General features: G+C 41.1%; 2 protein-coding genes across 4 annotated transcripts in view; one reads left to right on the top strand and one right to left on the bottom strand.

Annotated features, from left to right (window-relative positions):
• TKT (transketolase) overlaps positions 1-1,209 on the top strand; it is a 35,136-nt gene extending 33,927 nt beyond the window's left edge. For both annotated transcript variants that reach the window (XM_033140891.1, XM_033140892.1), the window contains exon 14: positions 867-1,209. In XM_033140891.1, coding sequence (XP_032996782.1) covers positions 867-1,054 — 188 coding nt within the window. In that variant the 3' untranslated portion in view covers positions 1,055-1,209. The remainder of the gene's footprint in view (positions 1-866) is intronic.
• A 3,568-nt stretch (positions 1,210-4,777) lies between these two features.
• On the bottom strand, positions 4,778-23,442 carry TMEM40 (transmembrane protein 40). 2 transcript variants are annotated; one of them, XM_033140888.1, is made up of 13 exons: positions 23,345-23,442; positions 21,799-22,051; positions 19,701-19,765; positions 14,793-14,878; positions 11,167-11,223; positions 9,925-10,020; positions 9,019-9,054; positions 7,960-7,992; positions 6,934-7,002; positions 5,779-5,850; positions 5,621-5,695; positions 5,366-5,428; positions 4,778-4,940 (listed from the first exon to the last, which is right to left on the bottom strand). In XM_033140888.1, the coding sequence occupies exons 5-13, from the start codon at positions 11,213-11,215 to the stop codon at positions 4,921-4,923; spliced, it is 513 nt and encodes a 170-aa protein (XP_032996779.1). In that variant the 5' UTR covers positions 11,216-11,223; positions 14,793-14,878; positions 19,701-19,765; positions 21,799-22,051; positions 23,345-23,442; the 3' UTR covers positions 4,778-4,920. The 2 variants fall into 2 exon arrangements, with proteins under 2 accessions (XP_032996779.1, XP_032996781.1); XM_033140890.1 differs by lacking the exon at positions 21,799-22,051 and having other exon boundaries at positions 23,345-23,366.
• Between the last annotated feature and the right edge of the window lie 1,158 nt (positions 23,443-24,600).

Below are 24,600 nucleotides of genomic sequence, written 5' to 3'. Positions count from 1 at the left end.
CTATACATGGTACAGACACCTAGAGACATGAAAGAGATTTCTCTCATGACAATCCTAGCTTGGGTGTGCTCTTGCAACAGTTAAACATTGTTGTGTTGGAGTTGCATTTCCTGCTGTTGTAGTGGAGCTGCTAGCTCTCCGGATATTACTCTTATTATCCCTGACCATTGGTTGGTTGGGGCTCCAACATCATCTAATAAGCTACATATCTAAGACATAGTTTCCTCTATTTCAGATATTCAGGGTATGAGTGCCATTAGTTATATAGCTAAAATGGCACCATCCTTGCAGAATGGGGAGGTATCAGCAGGATTGCCGCTTGGGTGAACCCCAACATTCCCAGGAAAAAATTCTTGGGGGTGGTGGTAATAGCTAAGGAACCTCAAAGATGTCCATTGAGAAATGAACAAGCTCATTGTGCTCAGAATGCTGATTGTTTGCTGTGGATGGGCGGGGGAATGATATAATGGAATGGAATTTTGTGGAGGAAAGCATAGCTAACTGGCTGGCTGGAACACTAAAAAGGAGCACTCCACACTGCAACATTTTACCACAGGTCCTCCTTTAGACATTTATAAAATAGCATTTTTGTATCTGCTGTGTCTTCATGATCAACTACTCTACTTGGAGGGCTTGTGTGGACTCCTGGAGATCAGCTGTCTTGATTGGGCATCAAAGCACTAATCTTCTTAGAAGAAAAACTGTTTAGGCAAAAGCCTCTCATGGGACAAACAACTTTGCAACCTTTCCAATCCCTCTGAACTATCCAATTGTTTTCTTTTTAAATAGCTGGATTAAGCTGCTTACAAAGAAATAAAGCTTGTTAGCCTTGACTTATCATCCATTTGTATATTATCTTTCCCTAGGTGGCATTGGAGAAGCCGTCGCTGCGGCTGTGGTTGGAGAACCAGGGATCACAGTCTCTCGCTTGGCTGTGTCCCACATACCAAGAAGTGGAAAATCAGCTGAGCTGCTTAGGATGTTTGGCATCGATAAGGATGGCATCATCCAGGCTGTGAAGTTGGCAGTGTCCAAATCAAGGAATGCAGAGTAGTTTGTGTTGTACACCCATTGTGTTCTGGGGCAGTGTTTTGGGATAAGGATGGTTAAAAAAAAAAGAGCACTGTAGCTTTCAAACAGGGTTGAAATTATATGCAGAGTTTTAATGGAAGAATTCTAATAAAAGTAAAAGTTTTGGGAGAAAAATCATGTTTGCTGTTTTGAACTGTTGGGATTTCTGGAAACCTACATGCTGATAAGGCAATAGCACATAACCTAAAACAGAAAAAATCCAAACAAAATAAAATAAAAAATTCTTTCCAGTAGCACCTTAGAGACCAACTAAGTTTGTTCTTGGTATGAGCTTTCGTGTGCATGCACAGTTGGTCTCTAAGGTGCTACTGGAAAGAATTTTTTTATTTTATTTTGTTTTGACTATGGCAGACTAACATGGCTACCCACCTGTAACTAGAAAAATCCAAGTAAATTGCTGTAATTTAATGTACCAAAATGATTTATAATGCTTCTCTCTTCTCCAAACACTTGTGGGATTGTGAATTTTATGGCTGACCATAGGGCTCTGAATGTAGCACTGTGACATCTCAGTCCCTTCTTCTATTTCCATTGTACTACCGGTACTAGCCCTGAGAAATGCTTTTCTCTCACATAACTGCCAGCTTGTCCAGAAATACTTCCCATTTGGCACAGCAGTGAAATACGATATACAGAAGCGAACGTTTCACTTCAACTACCTGCTTCCTATGTTCAGGTGAAAAATTTCCATGCATTGTATTTTCAACCAAGAGTAGTGGGGCTGTTATTTCTTCCATCCTCCTCTTCCTCTATCGCCAGCCAATTCTGCTCATATTTTCTGGTGTCCCTTTCCTACCTGCTGTCAGCCTCTGTCTCTGCTAACTGGCTGGAGAGACTGATGGGAGTTGGTTACTCATCCCTGTCTTAAAAACTGACCAAACACACTTCTTGTGCATGTGCTGAGAGAAGAAAACTACATAGCCCATTGGTTTAGGAAGGCCAAGAGCCCAATTTTCTTTCCCTTGGTCCTGTCTGCGTGATATCAGTGCTGACTGAGCTGGAATATCTGGACTGAGGCCTTGGCTCACTGATTTAAAACAAACAAGTACCCACAGACAGCATGTCCTTGGGCTTCTCTGTAGTTTATGATCTATTATTAGCCTGCTCAACCATCTGCGCTCAGAGCAAGGTGGAGCGTGCCATCTCTAGTGTATGGGGAAATCAAACAGAGGTTAAGGGAGTGGACGAGGAAACAGCAGCTTCTTATTATTTATTCATTATTTGTATCCTGTCCTTCAGCTGCAGAGTTCAAGGAAGCTTGCAGATTGCTCCCAGATGGTCTCCCATCTAGGGGCAGACCTACTTAGCTGCAGCATGTTTGTGCCTGTACGTGTGTACATGGCTCCTATTGTCTCCCAGTGCAGTTCACCAAAGTGGCGTTCCTGAACCAGAATGTCATTCAGTTAGGGAATCAGATCATTGGTCCGTTTAGCTTGACTTTGGCTACACTGACTGACACCAGCTTCCCAGGACTCCAGGCAGAACATTCTCAGCCTTGCCTGGTGATACCAGGGATAAAAATGAGGTCTTCTGCATAAAAGCAACTGCTCTGCCCCTTAAGCTACGTCCCTACCCAGGCATGGGTCCGTTTGGTAGCAAGATTTGGCTTGCCTTTGGAGGCCAAAGGAGGTATGCAACTATTTCACTTTGAAATATAATTCTGCCCTCTTCTACAAATGACATTTCAGGGCCTTGCATGAAAGTGTGGTGCCTGATCTGACCAGATGTGTGTAGCCATCAAGTGCATTTGGATACACTGACCTTCTGCATCTACAGCACTCCTTACTTCTCAACTGGACTTTTGTGATTCTGAATGAAGTTATGACACTTGCAGAGGTAGGACCACACACAAATAACAAAACAAAAAATCTGTTCCTTGTCAACATCAACAGTAGCCTTTCATATGTATATCAATGTAATGACACAGCATCAGTGCATTTTTTTAAAGGACACAATTCAGACATCATTCAGGCCAGCATGAAACGAAGCAAAGGTGACATAAATTCCAATCATTTAAGCCATTGTTCTTTTGACAGATATTTTTAGTTAAACATAAATTATTATTAGTGAAATAGCTGGATTACATTAATACAGTTAAGAAGAATGTCAGGAACTTCCTCCCACCTCCTAATTTTAAAAATACTTGCTCTTCCTCTATGCGTTTGATACAGGGCATTTATTTCAAAATATTTCCCCAGATTTAGTAGGAATATTTCAAAGCAATGGGCTTATGAGTTTCAGCTACATTTTGTTTTTGTTTTTTTACAAACTGGAAGTACCAATATTACCAGATCTTCCAAGTTTACTTTACCATTTGAGCTTGTATTCACTTTTCAGAAAATTCCTTGCCACAGTTCCCCCACCCCACCCCCACCCAAACGCCAGTTTTTTTAAATTTGAAGTTGTCAAGCTTGAAGATTGGAAGAGGTATTGAAGCTGAATTCTTGGTCAAATGGCCAAGAGAGAAAATAAGACCTGCCCAAAGGTATTAAACATTAATGAACTAAAGCAAATCAGGTATGCTCACATCAGAGTTCTTACTACTTTCAACAAACAATAGAGACTTTGTTCCCTACTGTACATTTACACTGCCCAGCCTTTTCATTGCCTTATCTTACCATGCCTTACCAAAACAAACAGTATCCTGATAAAGGTACAGTAAAATTTCTCACCTGAATGTAATGCATAGCATTGTGTTTGATGCCCCATGCACTTTGATCCAGATAAATGCAGGAGCAACAGAAGGCTGCTCTTTGAAGAGATGGGGGAACACTGCACACAAAATTCCACCTTTGAAATAATGCTCAAGAAACGGGCATTAGGATTGCCCATTGCTTGCATTATGTAGCATAACTTTTTTTCTAAAGCATACCCCATGTGTTAGTGAGAAATGGGGTATCGTTCCTGAGACATTGGCAAGCCTTGCAGTGTTGCTGCATAATCAAATAGATGATAGGATAGGATAGTCTAGGAATAATTTATTGGCCAAGTACATTTTCCAACATACTTGGAATTTTGCTTCGGCTACATTGCAATGTAAACATACCTTATACAAACACTGTTCCAGGATGATAGGACAATGAAGAGCAAGAACCAGCCAAGGACGTCCGTAGAAGTTCCACCACAATGAACAGAAGCTGTCCCACAGTAATGACTCATGGCTGCCACATGGAGGCCACTTCCAAGTTGTTCCACAGTGATTACCATGTGAATTAGCTTTCCCCACACAATCACAAATGACTCGAGAAACGCGTCTTGAAGCTATTTCACGTACTGCGACTCATGGAATATGAGCTGGCTCACGGAATATGTAAAGCACTTTCCATGAGGTAGCCATGGGCTATCCACAGCCCTTTGTCCTGACCAAGTATAGGGAAGGCAAATTTAGCCATAGGTAAGAGCAACAATGTTCAGTATTGGTGAGACCTGGTGCATGGCAGAATACAAGACAGAGTGGAAATAGCTGATATTCACTCACAAATTGTATAATTAATTTGGATTTTAATTTGATTGGTAATTGGAGATATATATTGGAAAATCAATAAATATGATTATTTTTTAAATAGATACTCACTCACAAAGTGGGGTTGCAGCATACAGCCATAGACCCAATGAATACGAAAAGACTGGCAGCTTTTACATATCTCTCTCATGTGGCACAACATACACCAAGGAAGCAAAGGAGTCACTGTAAGCATGATTCTTCCCTCCAACTGAGGAAATTTCACATTTGTATAGTTAACATGTTATTTTACATTGGCCATAATAGTCCTGTAAACATCTTGTCAATTTTAACAGGATCCACCCAGCTCTGTTGACACCTCCGATTTAGTTAATCTTTTTCAAACCTACACAATGACAAAGGGAGAGAGAGAAACTCATCAGTAAGATTATTTCAAAATACCACACATTGGTCTGTGGGTCAGAAAAGATAGCACTTCGACTCGCTTTCATGAGCATTTAATTTAGAAGTTTGAAAGAAGCAGGGATTTTAGAGGCAGCTGTCCCAATAGGCACAAGCCTGCTGGTTAAAAGCACAAAGTCTGCTTTTAGTACTCAGGGAAGTTTATGTGGGTCTCCCCTCAAAACCTGGAGCCATGACAATCTTTGGAGCTGATACAGAGTCTCTTAATCCGGAGCCCTTTTTCCTGGGATGAAGAGAGTTTTTCTATAAAAAATTGCAAAACTACAACTATTATCTATGTGCTGTACCCAAATGATTCCACGGGGGTACCGGTATATAAAGACACATCAAGAGGGCAGAAGGTATTACCAGGTGTTCTGACGCTCTGAAGCAGGGGGATAAAACTTTCCAGGATACTTCTAATGCGGTGCACTATTAGGGAAACAAAAGACAAATAGTTATATGCAAAGAAGCAAAGAAAACTGGACAACCTAATAGCTCCACTACAACTCAAACTGTAACATAAACATCAAACGAATCTTGGTATATTTTAAAGTTTATACCTAGGTATAAATACGAAGCAGCTTATTTTGCTGTCTCAAGTGGTACGTGTGAAACACTTACCTAGACCAAAATATATTCCAGTTGTTTCTAAGGCTGCGAAGGTCATCAAACCAATACCAAGGGAAACTGTCCAGTCTAAAAATATACACATATATGTTTGCATTACATTATGTTCTGTGTTACCCAAATGAAAGCAATGCATTCCAGTTTTGACGTACCTTTATATCTGTAATAGCAAACCAACAAGGTTCCAATGGCAAAACAAAGGATGACAAAATGGAAGAATTCATCTGAAATGAGAGAGAAGAGATGGTTCTTAACGTTCTTAAAGGATATCACAAAATCAAACTCGATGCCCCCTATTGGCTGCAATTTGAAATTTTCTACTGTACTAGTGAAGGTCTTCTGCTTTTGGAACACATATGTTTGTGGAGGGGGGTAAGGTGAGGATTACTCACATACTTTAGACCAACACCCAGTACTTTCACTAACTGCACTGTACATATATATAATTTATGTATACTTTCCAGAGGCATCAAGTCAAGTGAAGAACTTAAGTCAGCAACCCTCTTAGCCATATACATTATTTAAAATATGGAACTATGCTTTATTCCCACACAGCTAAAAATGCCAAGAATCAGCAATTCATTGTTAAGACTATAAGCAATTTTACTGATTAATTACTAGGAACTTTATATATGGAAGTCCAAGACGTGAAGTTTATGATTATGCAATGTTGTGGAAAAGGCACTCTGTCCTACATATGCTCACATGTAGTATTTATTTACTTATATACTATTTAATGACAAAACGGTCTTTGAAGCTGTTTGCAAGTGTATAAACCAATTATACAAGTATTAGCATTTAAGCATCCACAATTAAACCACCACTACACTGTTATTTTCACAATTCTAGGACTGAATTCTAGCATTTTTTATCAGGTACCTGCACATGGGAGAACTACTGGCTCATACTGAGCAGGTTTTGCAATTAAGGGCATGTGCATGTTAATGGCTTGAAAACACAGCAAGGCTTTTCCCCTCGTGCATTTCAGGTTGCATTCTAAAGTGCTGTACGTGCTATGACCTGATTTGTTTCTCTGTGCCTGCAACTTCGCCGCCAAGTCCTATTCAACAGAGTTGTGCATGCACAATGGATGTCTGAAACATATACATCTCAGCTTAACCATGGCTTACATTTTCAAATAGGATGTCTGAGGGAAAACACATGAAACAGCAGCATTACTCAAGAAACCACAACATACATACGGATTCTTGCTAATGTCATGTGTACTCAGGGGCGGGAGTGCATTGGAGCCAGAGTAAATGGTAATGTGCCCACAGCCTGAGTCTGAGGGTCAGTAAAACTCTTACCATCTTTTCGTATGCCCGGTAGCCACCATCTTGGGTGGTGAGGTGGGTGGCAGGGAACATTTTCATACGCTATGGGAAATGAAATTTCAGTTAAAGTAAAAGTCAATCCCAGGTACACAAACTGAAGCTGAGCCACATCATATTAGTCACTGAATTCTATTCTTTATTATTATTGTTGCTATTTTTCTATTTGGTGCATTGGTCAATGGACCTCAGGGCATTTTACAATACCTAAGGACAAAATAAGGCCCATCCAATCCAACACTCTGTTCTCACACTGGCCAGCCAGATGCCTAAGGGAGGCTCACAAGCACACCGGAGCATAAAAGAAACCTCCCCACCTGTGATTCCCAGCATTTCAGTTTCACTGCCTCCGACAGTGGAGGTAGTCATCAACGGCAGCATTTCTTAAAAGGCTATCCCTGGGAGCAGGGAATAGGGTCAACTGTTGCAGGCCCTGTGCCCTGGGGGGTCTTCCACCTGGCCAGCTCTGCCTGTCTCCTGCCCACTCAGCATAGGCGCCAACTCTTATGGACTGAGCCCTCTATATTGTTTAACATGGGGGTCAGCCCCCACAATATTGGGGGCGTAGGAAGCCAAGCACTGATCCGCACCTGTGGACTAGTTTGAAAACTGGATCAATATACTCTTGGTTTTTTTGTTTCGTTTTAGGAAATCCACCGTTGAGTGGCCCAAAATGCTTTAAAATACAAATCTATTTCACAAAATATCTTAGAACACTTTGTAAGTAAAAGCAAACATTCTCCTTCCTTGGAGGTTTTTAAGCAGAGGTTGGATGGCTATCTGTCGTGGGTGATTTTAGTTGAGATTCCTGCACTGCAGGGGGTTGGATGACCCTCGGGTCCCCTCCAACTGTATAATTCCATGATTATCAGTTTGTATGATATGACAGATCATGCAATGTTGAAGCCTTCATATCCCAGGCAGATAACATGGTACTTGTATGAGACTTAAAAGGCAAGAATTATATAGACAAGAACAACATAATCTGCAATTTATATTTACCAGTTGCAGGTTCTCCGTCTCCGCACACAACTTCTGAAAAATAACACAGACTGATATAAAAGGTGCTTTCAGACTTTCACGATTTTGAGGTGGGATTCAGTCACATAGTGACAAATTCAGGCTGTGCAATTAAAGTTAATCTGGCAATCTATTGCAACAAGCCTTCCTCCTCCTCCTCTTCTTCCTCCCCCTCCTCCTCCCCCTCCTCTTCCCCCCCCCACCAAAAATGAATTTATTTATTTTTTGCTAAAATTAAAGTGATGAGGAAATGCATTGGAAAATGTGGGATAATTACTTAATACAATGGTGTATACATATCCCTGCAAACAAATCAGAGCGAATGCTCAACAAACAGCTGACATTGATCTATCTTTGTGCAAACAAATCAGGATGAATCTTCAATAAATAGGTCTGGAGGGGACCAAAGCAAACAAGCATTTCCTTGTTCAAACCAAACCAGAAACAAACCACATTACAATACTAGGAAGTGCATATATATGAAGATTCTTCCTACCTCGTCAAAAATAAACCTCTATGCATTGTAAACAACTACTTGCCTTGCTGACCATGATTTTCTGAATGCAACTCATCAACTCAAATAACAGTATTGTTTTATTTATTTTTAATTATTTATTAAATTTGTATGCCACCCTTCATCCGGGTGGTTCACAACAATAAAACCCATGCACAGAAGCCGTTGAGTGAAGTTACCACTAGAGGGAGCAATGAAGACTTGTCTTGAAACATCCCAAAGCCAGAAAATTCTAGCTGCTTTGTTCACGCTCAATATTATAACCCGTTTCTTTCCATGTGGGGCCCTTCTGTATAGGAAGAATTTACACATTTTGTGGCAGCAAATAGGGTTTACCAATACATGTATCTCTCCCAGAAGAGAGAAGCATGTCAATTTGGCCCAGAAGAGAAGCAAAGAAAGAGAAGAAAGGGGGTGAAGTCAACAGCAGCAGCAACATGAAGGAGGAAGGAGTTGTGGGATATTACCCAAGGCCAAGGGCCTCTCAAACCTAAAAACAATGCTGCTCAGCATTTTAGTCGACTTACCTGATTCACCATATGGAAGGATTTCTCTGGGTGAATCTAAAATAGTGCACAAATATAGAACATATAAAAGTATGGTTAAAGTAAAACTTTCCAGCTAATGTTGCTGTCAAAACATAGAAACTCCTGTTGTTAAAGTTTGTGTTTGTGGTTAAATTTTTCTTTTTGTGCCCTTTTCAATTGAAGGGCAGGTTATCAACATTTCCATCTTTAATAATTTGACACAGCATCTAAAAACAAATACTAACGTAGTGAAAGGCAACAACAAAACTTGACAAGGCATTACAAAGTCCTGTGCATTTATTATTACTGATTTATTGAATTCACATCCTACCCGTTCTCTCTCTCAAAAAAAAACCCAAGGCGGCAAATAGATGAAATACAGTGGTACCTCTAGTTACGAACTTAATTCTTTCTGTAGGTCTGTTCTTAACCTGAAACTGTTCTTAACTAGAGACGTGCTTTCGCTAATGGGGCCTCTTGCTGCTGCTGCGCCACCGGCACACAATTTCTGTTCTCATCCTGGGGCAAAGTTCTCAACTTGAGGTACTGGTAACTCTTCCAGGTTAGCGGAGTTTGTAACCTGAAGCGTTTGTAACCTGAGGCGTTTGTAACTCGAGGTACCACTGTAGATGGGTCTACGGCTGATGCCAAAAGTTCCTCAGTGCCAGCCATATCTCAGAGGGGACATTCTGCAGCTTTTGTGCAGAATGAGTGGGTGAGAGAAAGGTTTGCGAACGTCCACCCTGTTTCAGCTCAGCACTAGTCTGAACTTGGCTGCTGGGTTTATCTGAATATTGATTTGCAAGTGCTTTTTCCATGTTGAAGCTTGGCACTCAAGATAGCTCCCAAGTGAAGATCAGTTCTCCCTGCACACAAACAAAGCATCATACAATCTTTTGGAGTTACCTTGTGACGGACTCTCTGTTCTAAGCTCCCCAGAATAACTTTCACCCTCACTTTCTTCTTGCGGTTTTAATTTCTTGCCTCGTTTTGGTTTCCCACCTGTTAAAAGTATAAGAGAAAAACATAAAAGATTTTCTTGATGTACTGCTGATGGTAAAGCACTTTTCATGTATTATTTACATATCTAAACAGAGTTAGCCTTACTAATAAATAAATAAATAAATAATAATAATAATAATAATAATAATAATAATAATAATAATAATAATAATTTATTTATTTATTTATACATACATACATACATACATACATACATACATACATACATACATTCCCTGCCCATCTGGCTGGGTTTCCCTAGCCACTCTGGGCAGCTCCCAACAGAATAATAATAATAATAATAATAATAATAATAATAATAATAATAATGTGATAAAACATCAAACATTAAAAACTTCCCTAAATAGGGCTTCCTTCAGATGTCGTCTAAAAGTCGGATAGTTGTTTATTTCTTTGACATCTGATGGAAGGGCATTCCACAGGGCGGGCGCCACTACCAAGAAGGCCCTCTGCCTGTATCATACAAGTGACTGCCTAACTGAAGACCAAAGCCCCTTAACTACTCACAACCAAGGACCAGATTATAAATTTTTGAAAATCGGGAAATATGAAATGTGTGATGACGATCAACAGAAAAACAAGAACAGACAGATATATTCCACTGGCCTACAGTGCAGTTTATTTAGCTCAGTTGTACAGCTGATGGTGTTAGTGCTGACAGCCATAGCTACCCATTTTAAAATGAGTGTTCAGTATAAGCGGATAGTGTTTTTATTGTACATTGCCTTGAGACAATTCTATAGAAGGTAAATACTAATAATCAGAATAAGAATAATCTAATTAGAGAGTAATTTCCATAAAAATAAAAATTACCTTAATCAAGAAAGGCTGAATTACAGGCTGTGGTACTGTTAAAACTGAAAGAGAGATCTCACCAATTCACATATCCCATTCCAAGCCCAAAATCAGGATGTTAACAGGCAGACTTCGGTATCAAACTATTTTATGGGTATGACTCAAAATATTACAGAAGAATAAGCTGAAACAAAACACATGGATGTCTGCCTTCTGAAAAATGTCGCTTTAGTATAGCCAAGCACACAAAAATATATAATGCTTGGTCGCCCAGCTGTCTTTTAAACCAATAATGTGCCCCCAGGCTTAGTCTCCCCATCTTTTCATTACCTTGTTTTCCCCCTGTATGAACTAAATCAGCAGAATTTGAGTTACTCATTGTTGTGTCTGTTTAAAAGAGATGGAGAAAGAGATTGTAAATCTGGTTAAGTCCTTCAGATCTTTCATAATCCATTTCAAATCTGTGCAGGCAGAAAGTGTTAACAACCATTAAAAAATAAGGAACAAAAAAGCAGATAAGAAAACCTGAGAGTTCCTTGAGAAAGAACTGCTTCACACATGAGCCATGTGACATGACGTTTTATTTACTGCAGTAAGGCTGCAATTCTAAGCATGCTTAACAGGGAGTAAGCCCAGTTAACACATTGTAGGGTTGCCATAGTTCAAAAAGAAAAAACCAGGGCGCCCCGAAAGTTGTTCTGATGTTCCGATTGACTTGCCTAAAATCCAGGACACAGCACAATTCTGCCTTTGAAATCCTGGTAACACATTGAGACATTTATGAGTAAACATACATAAGATTGCATTGAATGATACAAGAGAAACACATGAAGCAGTCACATGACTTGCAATGACAGCATATTTCTAAGGAACAGGTTTTATTGCAATGCAAAGTTACAAAACAGGACATTATAGTGGCATTCTGGTCCCATGAGGTATCCTGGACCTTTCAGTGGCACTCATTGCCATTGGCCATGGTGTTCATCTACATTATCTATGTTGGGATTTGGGGGCATCATGCTGTGGCATTTCTGTCCCTACCCAACTGATTGGTTTCAGAAGATAATGCTGGATAATGTTTCCTCTTCCCATGGTTTTAGGGCCACGAGGTCCCATAGAGCTCTATGCTGCATCTCATGCTACATGCAACTATTCAGAAAGGTAGCTCAGGGTATTGGCATGTGATGGCATCAATATGTGATGCCATCATCAGATGAGGTAGAAGTGGTGCTGAAGAGCCTGCAATGAGCTGAAGACTACTCAGAAACTTCATTCAACGTATGGTAGCCACCAGAAGATTAGTCAAAATCAACTGGTCAGAACACTTCACAGGTATTAAAATACCTTCACTCCCTTCCAGTTTGTTTCCAGGGGCAACTGGGGATACTGGTTTTGGCCTTTTAAGCCCTATAGAGCTTGGAACCAGGGTATCTGAAGGACTGCTTATTCCTTTATAAATCTGCCCACTCGATGAGATAATTCCTCAGATGCTGTGCTCTAGCTCCCCCAACTCCCAGAAATGGTGCAGGTAGTGACTAAAGTCAGGGCTTCTTTTTGTGATCATGCTCAAGTTTCAGAATGATCCCCCTAATCTGCTAGCATTTAGGCACCGGCTAAATAAAACATTTTGCTCTCATGCTTTTAATAGGTGGGGAACCTATGGGACTTCAGATGCTGCTGGGCTACAGCTTCCGTCATCATTGTCTACTGGTCAGGCTGACTGAGGCTGATGGGAGCTGGAGTCCAACAACAATTGACACCCCCCCCCCCGATTTAATTAATTATGAACTACCTCTTCCTTCACCATTTTTACTTTTAGTTTTCTAGCATAGCGTTGTATGGTTTTCTTTCAATAGTTTATCATTCATTGTTTCAATATTTTACTCTGTTCCATATTTTCCCATTCTTCTTGTTAGCTGCCTTGAAAAAATTATTCTGAATGATGGAGACAGAAATGTTTTCAGTAGACAAACAAATGGCTAGAGGCTTTTTCCCCTGTTGTCAATGCTTAGAATCGGTGTGGCAGTGACTTTAGAAATGGTCACCAAGCAGGGTAACAGCAACACAAATAATCAAAACCATGTAATGACTACAAGCTTACAAACTCTCCTCAAATGTAATGTACCGTTTCAGTGATGCTGGAACCACTTGGAAATTCACATCATTCAGTTTGTTCTGATAATTTTGGGGTTATTTTCCCTCACTGGAACACAGCCTGACTGTTGGCCCTAGAGTGATCAACTGTCTCACATTTGAAGGGCTATTTCTTATTCTATAGGACTGTCCTTCATTTCTGAGCCTCACAGCACTTACTGAAGTAATGAAAATAGACTCTAGATGAGCCTCTTTTTATATATATTAAAAAATAGCTTGATCTGACAAGTGGCCTGCAGTGAAGAAGAGGAGCCAATGAAATGGCTTTATGCTTGGATGAGTTGCTGTGAATTGTGTTTGAGCCTCACAAATGGAATTCATTTTAATCGTTACGCTTTTCCTAAGCCACTGGAATCTACTTGCTCGTTTCCAACCCAATGCAACAAAAAAGGCCCAAATAGCTATGAGAACTATATATATCTGCAACATATTTCTTGATTTCCTACAGTTTTGAAAGAATGCTGCTATAGGCAACATACCGTGAGAAAGGGCGGGGGGACACACACCTGTGTGTGCCTTGGGCTTCTCTGATACATTGCTAACAAGACACAATTAAGCTTCACTTGAAATGCATGAACAGTAATTATATTTGTCTAACAAATACATCATGAATGAAGTCGATGCACAGCTGATCAAGTGGTTAGGTGATATCGGTTGAAGCAGTGTATCAAGTATTGCAATTCCTCTGAGTAAGGGAAAGGGAATTGCATTATCTTATTTACATGAAAAGTAAGTAGCTCAGTGGTAGAGTCACAGTTTTACACACAGAAGGTGCTAGTTTCAATCCTTGGCATCTCCAAGAAAGGCTGGAAATGTCTTCCGCCTGAAATCCTGGGAAGTCACTGCCAGTCACTGTAGCCAGTACTGATCCAATGGGACCAATGGTCTGACTCAGAATATGTCAGCTTCCTGTGTTCCTAGTAATTAGTAGGAATATCTAAGCATTATCATTAATTTAGTTAGCGATAATAGCTTAATTAAAAATAGTTTAAAGTTTAATAATAGTTGATTTAGGCTTATAGCTCTTACAGAAGTAGAGTTTGAAAAATAATATCGGCCTACACTGCATTAGTTTAAAAACAGAACTCCAGAAAGAAGACACTGCTTATCGTTGAAGCAACATGTGTATTGCTAACCTTCCATAGACAAAAGCCTATTTCATCAAAGGCACAAAGTGGATAATAAAAAAAAAATGGCTCAACATGCACGTTGTATTGAATTATATTAAAGACTCAGATGAGCCTCTGCCAACCTGGTGCTCTCCAGATATTGTTTGAATACAAATCCCATCAGGCTGTGCTGGCTGGGGCTGATGGGAGTTGTAGTCCAACATCACCTGGAAGGCTCTAGGTTGGTAAAGTCTGACTTAGAACATTTTGAATAATTTCTTTCTACATTTCTCTTTGTTCAAACTTCTGGTGCCTTATCAATTTGGTAGTAGGCAGATTCAGACTTTCTTTTTTACTGGCTTTGGACTATGTATTGGGAATCAAATGGTCACAGACTGAAGAGGCCCAGTGCATTAAGGTTTCTGTGGCTAACACCTGTTAGACACGTTAGACTACAGTTTCTTCAGCAAGTGTTGGCTGTGAATCCAACATACACCTGATTCACACAACCTACTGCCATTCAATCCCCACTCTACAGTGCCTGAAAAAATGTTATTGTCGGAAACTATTTATCTGAATCCAATCAATGAGCCTTAAATTCCACACATGGAAGTAAAATAACAGCCATGTACTTATAGTAAGACCACTACCAAAAGAAAACAACATAGGCATAGAAAATAATAATCAACTGACCTGTGATGTTACTATGTATAATTGTCTCTTTGGTAACTCTAAGTAAGTGCTATTCGGTTGGTCTTGCTATTTCAGAGATGAACTTCCTGAAAGAAAAGAGAGAACTGTGAATGGCCAAGGAATAATTATTTGCTAGAGCAGAGATAACTGGGTGTGTATCTCATGCAGGATGTCACTATTCATCCTGAGTTGGGTGTGACAAATCATAACTCTGTGCCGAGTAATCTGAGATCAGCTGTTGTAGGCAACCACCTGACTCACAGCAGCTGGTGCAGTTTCAGTTCACCATGATCTGAGTGGGCAAGACTGTTGTGATTTTGCTATCATTGGGCATGAGAGCAGGGGGGTGGAGAGACTGAAGCTATCTAGCAACTGCTGCTGGCCTGGCTCTGAGTGCTCTCCACTGCCACCACTGTTGTTTTCAATGGCAATCTAAAACTGCCTCATGGGAACCAGCAGTTACAGTGCTTGAGGCTGGTTGTATGCAAATAACTGGCTAGGTGTTGCCAGTCACAAGGAAAAGTTGGTAAGTGTTCTTGCCTTTCCAGAAAGCCGTTTTCAATGGGAATTGTTTGGGGAAAATGTGTTCTTTTTTCTGGAGTTATGGGTGTGGAGTCACCCAACAGTGACACAGACTTCAAGCAAGAAGACAGACAACAGAGAGTGAATGCTGATAGTGTGGGGGAAGAGGAGAGAAGGAGTGGGCTCAGGCTCTGCAAGGTTGGCCACAGTCTGCCAGTGGCCATGGGGCACTGATCATTTTCTTCCTAAGTCCCCACTGCTATTTAGACCCCGAGACTCTTGAGGTCTGAGCCTCAGGAGACCAGTCAGCTGACAATATCAGGAGTTATCGATTCAAATAAGTGAAGAAAATCTCATTACATTACAGAACCACTGAAATAGCAGCTCTAGGAACTCCCAGACATTGGATTAGCATTAATGCACACCACATCATGTACAGCCAACCAATAATAGCTTTATATCCCTTCTTAGACACAAAAGCCCTTAGGAGATATCAAAGGAGGAAACTCAAATGGGATGGCAGGAGATGGTGGTTTTGTTTGCATCTAGTCTTCCTAACTACGCAAAAGCATTTGACTGTGTCGACCACAGCAAACTATGGAAAGTTCTTAAAGAAATGGGAGTGCCAGATCACCTCATCTGTCTCCTGAGAAATCTCTATTTGGGACAAGAAGCTACAGTTAGAACTGGATATGGAATAACTGATTGGTTCAAAATTGGGAAAGGAGTACGACAAGGCTGTATATTGTCTCCCTGCTTATTTAACTTATATGCAGAATTCATCATGCGAAAGGCTGGACTGGATGAATCCCAAACCGGAATTAAGATTGCCGGAAAAAATATCAACAACCTCAGATATGCTGATGATACAACCTTGATGGCAGAAAGTGAGGAGGAATTGAAGAACCTTTTAATGAGGGTGAAAGAGGAAAGCGCAAAATATGGTCTGAAGCTCAACATCAAAAAAACTAAGATCATGGCCACTGGTCCCATCACCTCCTGGCAAATAGAAGGGGAAGAAATGGAGGCAGTGAGAGATTTCACTTTCTTGGGTTCCATGATCACTGCAGATGGTGACAGCAGTCATGAAATTAGAAGACGCCTGCTTCTTGGGAGAAAAGCAATGACAAACCTAGACAGCATCTTAAAAAGCAAAGACATCACCTTGCCAACAAAGGTCCGTATAGTTAAAGCTATGGTTTTCCCAGTAGTAATGTACGGAAGTGAGAGCTGGACCATCAAGAAGGCTGATCGCCGAAGAATTGATGCTTTTGAATTATGGTGCTGGAGGAGACTCTTGAGAGTCCCATGGACTGCAAGAAGATCAAACCTATCCATTCTCAAGGAAATCGGCCCTGAGTGCTCACTAGAAGGACAGATCCTGAAGTTGAGGCTCCAGTACTTTGGCCACCTCATGAGAAGAGAAGACTCCCTGGAAAAGACCCTGATGTTGGGAAAGATGGAGGGCACAAGGAGAAGGGGACGACAAAGGATGAGATGGTTGGACAGTATTCTCGAAGCTACTAACATGAGTTTGGCCAAACTGCGGGAGGCAGTGAATGATAGGCGTGCCTGGCGTGCTCTGGTCCATGGGGTCACGAAGAGTCGGACACGACTGAACGACTGAACAACAACAACAAGTCTTCCTAACACGCCAAATGTTGAGAACTGGATAAAATGACACATAAGGGCAGCACATTATTGCACGTCTCTTTTACAGTGAAAGGCTGGGAGGTACCTAGTTATTAGCTGTTACAATGATACTGAGTTTATTTCCTGTTTTCAGTGCCTTAGGAGATGGCATGCAAATTTATCTTCTGACTCTACTGCTACCACACATTCATGTCCAGATCATATGGGGAAATTGGGAAGAGTGGTTATCAGAGATGTGCTCCTAAGACAAAGTATAGTGGGCAATGCTATTTTTCTAGAGAAAGAGGTGCCAGAAGTCACCACGAACACCTTCCTCATTCTCTTAGAATAGCAATGGTGCCCACCTGAGAGGTGCCAGAACTGAGTTCCAGTGAGTTCTGACTGGAAAAAGGCCCTGATAATGGGCCTAGAGAGGGAGAAGCTCTGTGTGCTTCAGTAGTTTCATGCGTTCAAATTAACTTTTAAACTGAAATTTCTAAACCATCTTTCAAACAAAAAGAGGACACCACAAACACAGCAGTGAGACAAATGGAAAACATTTTAAAAGACAAACTCTGGTACACAGCATTCATTTGAAGCACATTGCTTCAAAAAACTCCTGAGGACTGTAGCTTAAGCCTAAGCTTTCACAGGTGGGATATCCAGAGAAGAGCTATGGATGCAGATCATAACACCCAGGAGACTGGTTTGTGGGTCCTTTGAGTCCCAGGCCCCAGGCTGTGCATGGCTTTAAATATTATAATCAGCTCTTTGAATTGTGTCCAGAAACATATAGAAAGCCAGTAAAGCCGAGGAGGCATGTTTTGACCGGCCAGTTCCAGTCACTACTCCTGTAAGGTAAGGTAAAGGTAAAGGACACATGGACAATTAAGTCCAGTCAAAGGCGACTAAGGGATGCGGCGCTCATCTTGGTGTCCACAGACAGTCATGTGGTCAGCATGACTAAACCACTTCTGGAGCAATGGAACACCGTGATGGAAGCCAGAGTGCACAGAAACACTGTTTACTACTCCTGTGGCTTTTTCTGGCACCAATTGCAGTGTAGTCTTCAAAAAGACAGACCCATTTACAACACGGGTTCCAATGAACATTTTTTTAAAAAATGGTTTGCCTCATGTAAGAGTCCTCTCCCAAATTGTAAGGGCTAGGGGATGAATTTGGTGTGGTGTTTTTTTTTTTTTTTAAATGGGATCCAGCATTTACCATGTAGTGGCAGCTGCCTCTAATTTTGCTGCTTCCTCCTTTAAGCCAGGAGCAGTGTACCTGTAGTCTTTCCGATGTTGCTAGACTCCAACTCCCAGGGGCAAATAGGATTCCAAGAACTTCCAGAGCAACAGGGGGTCACCCATACATGTTTTAAACTGTTTAAAAGCCGCTCTCTCTGTTGTTGACTTAAGGAATAGGAGGAGGAGGGATTCTGACTGCTGTAACCATGTGTGCCCTGCGAATGATGCTAGCTCTTCATGCCACAGATACCACCTGGACTTCCCAGGTAATGGACAGATCCAACAGTCCTTCCCAACTGCAAACTTGATTTTTAAGGGGAAATGCAACACTGTCCAGAAGAGGCTGCAAACTCCACGTCATTGGTCAGGAAGTTGTCTTAGACTATTTGTTCATCTGTCTGGCCTGACTGGGGAACCTGTGCCCCTCGCTGATGTCGATGGACTCCCATCAGCCCCAGCCAACATGGCCAAAGGCAAGGATTCGTGGGAGGTGTACTTGAGCAACACACCTCATCCTTTCAACTAGAGATGCTAGGAATTGAGCCTGAGATCTTCTGCCTGTGCTCTGTCACAGAGCTATAGTCACTCCCATAAAGCCAGCTAACAACAATGCCCCTGCCTAGCCATCTAATAAATTGAGCTTCAGTCTATGAGCCCTAATCCAGTCCCTGGCACCAGACATCTCTTTAGCACATTTACCACTTTGAACTGCATTAGATTAAAAGGAGAGAGACAGCTGGATGTCTTCATTATACAGAGGATGATGGAGACACACCCCTTTACCCTGGCTTTAAACACCTGAGGTGTTTAGGAGCCACCTTATTTGTTTTAATGTTAGTTGGGATGGGGGGCTCTTTGTAATTGTGTTTATACACTGAAAATCAATAAAACTTCTTAAAATAATGTTGCTTTAATGTTGTAACCCCCATTGGCACCTTAAGGTGTAGGGCTAGCAAGAGCTGAAGGAAGAGCAGAGGAAGAGGAAAAAGAGAAGATTTGTAAAAAATTCTCAGAGATACCAAGAAATGTGTTGTGATAAGTTTGGAATCAGACCGTATGATGTCAGATGCAGAGGTAACCTAGACAAAACTTCTCATCTTTTCCTTTGAAGTACTCATTGAACTGTTGATTTATGGTAAATCTACATTACATATTTAAACTAGCTGAAAGAGGTTTAGTTGTAGGTAGTAGAAATTGTTTGCTAAAGATCACCGCCCTATTTCTTCCAGAATTACAATTCCCATAGTCTCTTGCTTGAGAGCATTTAGCATGAAACAGATTTAAAGTTCAGTTAAATGTAAACTGCTAGCTTATAGTGGTTGTGAACTATCCATTAGTTAGAAACCAGAACAGATGGATTTGAAACCTTTCTTAAGCACACAGTGAGAAATCATATTTCATATATAACACAAAAATCACCAGCCAAGTAAGGTTTACTACATACAGACAGACAGTAAAATTCTAAAACTTTGATCAGGTTAGACAGAACACTAAACAAATCACTTACCAGCAAAATATTCTCGGTTTCAAGCAGTGTGTTCTCAGCTAACCACAGCAAAAATTAACACTTTGCTGAAATAGTAACAAAGAAGGATAACAAAATTCATGGAAGACAACACCTCTCTGTACAGTATTCTCAGGAACAAGACTTTCTAGTTAGTTTAGCTATACTCCTCCCTCCTGCTACAAAACATCCTATAAGGTTTGATTGTTACTCACTGACTTCATTACTAACTGCAAAAGCTATACGCTAATGGCTCATGCTAATTGTATTTAAACCTAGAGGTTTCATAATGTGTTGACACATTGCAACAACCCGTTCCTGCTTGCATTCAGAGTGATCTTGCACAAGAAAATGTGACTTCCTCTAAAAAAATTGTACTCAGAAGTTAAAGGCCACATCTGAGACATTTTTAAATGAACTGAACTGGAGTTTAGGGGCTTGTACAAGGCTAATTCTGATCCTTCTGTTGTCTGGAAATGCAGACACTAGAAGATGTTTCCCATCTGTCTAAAATCAATCTCAGATCAGATATTTACATAATTGTTTAAAAGTTTAATAAGAGTCCTTCCTTGTCTCTCCCTCGGAATCAGCAGAATATTCAGGACCAGGGCCAGCCAGAGACATTTTGGCACCTAAGGAGAACCACAAAATGACACACACCTATACACCCTGCCAGGGAAGAAGGGGTGAGATCTACATCAGGATCTGTTGCCCCTGTGGATCTTGCTGCCTGAGGCAGTTGCCTCATCTTGCCTCATAGGTGGGCCAGCCCAGGACAATTTGATGTCAGAAGTAGGGACTGCATTCTAGTCCAGCATATTGCTCCATTCTGAGTCTCATTCTCTGTGACAAACATAATTACTTCAAAGGCTTCAGTGTTTACAACATTCCGTGGTTTGCAACTTCAAAACAGCAGGTAGCAACTCTGGCCAATTATCTATCTTGTGTGTCAAGATTATGCAATGTGCCCTTAATTAGGAGACGCCTTTCAACAGAACAGACAGGGTTACAGATAGCAGACATCTTTACCACAAGGGCATTTATCCACAACTTTGGGGGATTTTGCTCCATACTGGTATTTACTTGCAAAATTTCTACCCTGCCCTCCCTCCAAAAGGAACCCAGGCTGGATCTAGACACATCAAAGGAGCGATTCAGTTAAACACTGTGTATACTTTGTATGAGAAATCAGGTTGGCAAAAACAGAACTCCACAGCGCTATCTTGTGTCACCATGTTATAATGCATATACACCGCATATAAAGTGCTTTTTCTTTGCCAATGTAGCTGAGTTCCCAGTCAAATCACAGGGAATTTGTCCATTTTACTTTCTTTAACTAAAATATTTATAAACCACCTTTCATTGTACGATCAATGCAATAAAACAATCAGATACAGTGGTACCTCGGGTTACAGACGCTTCAGGTTACAGACTCCGCTAACCCAGAAATAGTACCTCGGGTTAAGAACTTTGCTTCAGGATGAGAACAGAAATTGCATGCCAGCAGCGGGAGGCCCCATTAGCTAAAGTGGTACCTCAGGTTAAGAACAGTTTCAGGTTAAGAACAGACCCCCAGAACGAATTAAGTTCTTAACCTGAGGTACCACTGTATTTAGAACAGATAAAACCACTGATACCCAGGAACAGCAATAGAGCTGGTCCAAAAAATCTGCTTGGGAAAACCCTCAGGAATACTTGTATCTTCATCAAATGGTGGGAAACCATCACCATAAGTGCCCACCATATCTCTAGGGCAGCCGTTGCCAGCCCAATGCCACTCAGAAGCTTGGAAATACAACACCCATTAGGACACCAGGTTGGCAAAGGCTGCCCTACCTTTTGACCTCTGTTCATTTCTATGGTCCCATAGTGTGCTTATTGCTTGATTTGCACTCTTCTGGCACATGACTAGAGTGGGCGTGTTTTGCTTATCTCACATTGAGACAGGTGGAAGGATCCTGCCTGGTTTTGTATGACAGTGTCAGCAGAGGAATAGGCAGATGAGGCCTCAAAAACACAGCTACACACATACACACCAAGCATGGGGGCTGGAAGAAGAGGGGATGGGGAGATTAAGGGACATTTGTTATCAGCTACTTACCATTCTGCTTTTCTTTTGATCCTTGGCTTGTAAAACTGAAAAACCTACACACACCGCAGCCTCTTAGACCCAGCTGCTTCTACCAGAGGCCTGATGTTAGCCAGTAGCTCCCTCTGCTCTTCCTCTTCCTACCAGCTTCCTCTCTCACTGTTACCTCCCTTCTGCTGCTGCCCATATACGGCTGACATACCATGGTTAAAAACTCAGTGGCTTGTAAATACACGGGGTGGGCTTGAAGACAGCATAGATACACCTGGAAGAGAAAAATTCAATACTTCGTTTAATGTTAATATTAAATGACCTTTTCAATCTCTTTTTAATATTCAGTCATTCCATCACCGAAATACTCTATTTTGTTCTGCAGGGTGTCCAGTGCAGCATGCCCCTTTCAAGCATTCTATACAGGCTTCAACCTTTAGTGATGTGGCTACCAAAAACTCAGTGTATGCCTAAATTTTTAACAGTATATTAAGGAAAATCAGTTGGATAACAAATTTGCATAATTTAGCAGTTTTGTAGTTTGGAAAATTGGAGAAAATCTCACCGTTATTTCTTCCATTTCTTCATAGTTTTGTTTTATGTTTTTTCTATTTTTTTATGTTATGTTTTATATATTTGCATGAAGTTACTCATTAAAAATACTTTAAAGATAAGAAGGTTATACCGTATTTTTCTGTGTATAACACGCCCCGTGTATAAGACCCTTATTTTGGGGGAGCCCAAATTAAGAAAATAGGGGGAGATTGCCCAGAGTTGTTGAGCTTCTTTTCGGGTGGGGTGGGGTTTTGCGGACAATCTCTCACCTGCCTGACAACCGTCGCTGCCAATCGCATGCCTTGCCTAAGTCAACAATCATCTGCCCACTCACTGCCAGCACCAGCCAATCGCACACCCAATTGCCGCAGCAGCAGCCAATCGCCAGCAGGCCTTCCGCAGCCACTAATCACCCACCCAATCGCCACTGACAATCTCCTGCTCGCAGCTACCACCAATTGCCTGTCCCCCTCTGCACTATTCATGTATAAGATGACCACCAATTGTTTACATTTTTTATAATAAAAAAACATAGTCTTATACACGGAAAAATTCGGTATTTTCTTTTTAGAATGCAGAGCTCTTCGAACATTCTGCTAACAGTGCCATCATTTTGCTGTTCTGTTTCCAAGAGCTACAAACCATTGCCCTACCACTATTCGAAAAGATGGCTAGCTTCCATAGACAATTTTTATAGTTCCATGAGCCAGCATGGAGAGATTGGTTTCCATTATTTGCACTGCTTAATGTGCATAGCTGCAGGTATTCTTGGTGATCCATTTTTACCAGCCCTGTGGCACCAGACTTCTGGTACTCAGATTCAGTAATGGGCTGTTGGATTCAGAAAGTAAAGGCTATCAAGTAGAGACTTTGTCACATAAAAACGAGAGAGACTGAGAATCAGATTACATACCTGAGAACAACACAATTGCCCAAATGTTATATTGAATCAGGGAGAGGATAGCAAAATATTTTAAGGCATAAAAGAAATAGGAATATTTCTTATACTTACACCAAGACTGCTAAAGCGAAGACAGATGGCAGGAAAGAACCCAAACAGGAAAAGGAGACTAGCTTAAAAGAAGAACAGAGACTGGTAAGGCAAAAATAGAATAGCTAAAGGCAGTGCTTTTTATGTAGAAAAAATGGTGCTGGTACTCACCATGAAGTTGTTACAGTAAGTGCCACACTTTTAACATTAAAAAGGTGCTGGTACTGCATACCTTTGAGTACCCCCAGAAAAATGTCCTGGCTAAAGGCAGCAATGAAGTAGCTATTCATTCATTCATTCATTCAGCCTTTACTGTCATAATTTAGACAATAAAATCATAAAAGAGGGGGGGGACATCCCAACCCAATTTTATTTCATTTATTTAGGAACAGGACTTTTGCAAAATCCCAGTGTGATATGCGCTCTTATGGAATGGGAAGTAGAATCAGTTCCTTATTCCAGAGGATTTGTTGGAAAGGCAGCAAAATGTCATCTGCAGGAACTAGGCTCCTGTGGATAGACCAGAATAATAACAATGGCTTTTGTTTTGCATATTGAACTTTTCGCAAATTAATTTTTAAGATTTTTTTGTATGTTTGACAATTCAATAGAGCGTGTTTAGAAACAACTTTCTGCTTTGTTCCTTTAATTTATCAAACTCTGCCAATAAAGGCAGGCCTTAGGGTCTCAAATTTCAGTAGTGCCCTTTGTGATGCCAAAATTTGCTCCCCTTTCCATTCTACATAATAGCTGTGGATCCTTCTGCAGCACTACCAAGGCGCCACGCCCAAACTGGTTGTGCTCCCCTAATTCTGCCTCTGTTGCTGCAGTGCTATTCTCAAAGACATTCTTCATATGTAAGAGCATTACAATTGAGCCAGTAACCTTTATGTTGAGTACTCCACATACTAAGCCATTCATAGGTGGCAGGCAGCTTTGGGACAGTTCGTGAACATTCATGCAGTGAGAATTTAGAGGATATACCTGGTGCACCTCCAGACAACAACTCTCATCAGCCTCAGCCAGAATGACTGTGTTGGCCCATGCTAATTGGAAGTGTAGTCCTCACCTGGAGGACCAGGTTGGCGAAGGAAGGAAAAGGTTCTCCTAAAGCAGGGATGGAGTAACTTGTAGCCCTCCAGATCTCGTTGGACTCCAATTCCCATCAGCCCCTGTCAAGGGATGAGGGGTGGACTGTGGCCCAACAACATCTAGAGGGAAGCAGGTTCTCTACTGTCATGGCAACCTTGCCTTTGAAGCTGCTATGAGGCATCAGC

This window comes from Lacerta agilis, chromosome 2, assembly GCF_009819535.1.
Source record: "Lacerta agilis isolate rLacAgi1 chromosome 2, rLacAgi1.pri, whole genome shotgun sequence".
Taxonomy (NCBI): Eukaryota; Metazoa; Chordata; class Lepidosauria; order Squamata; family Lacertidae; genus Lacerta; species Lacerta agilis.
This window is presented reverse-complemented; position numbering and strand designations above follow the sequence as displayed.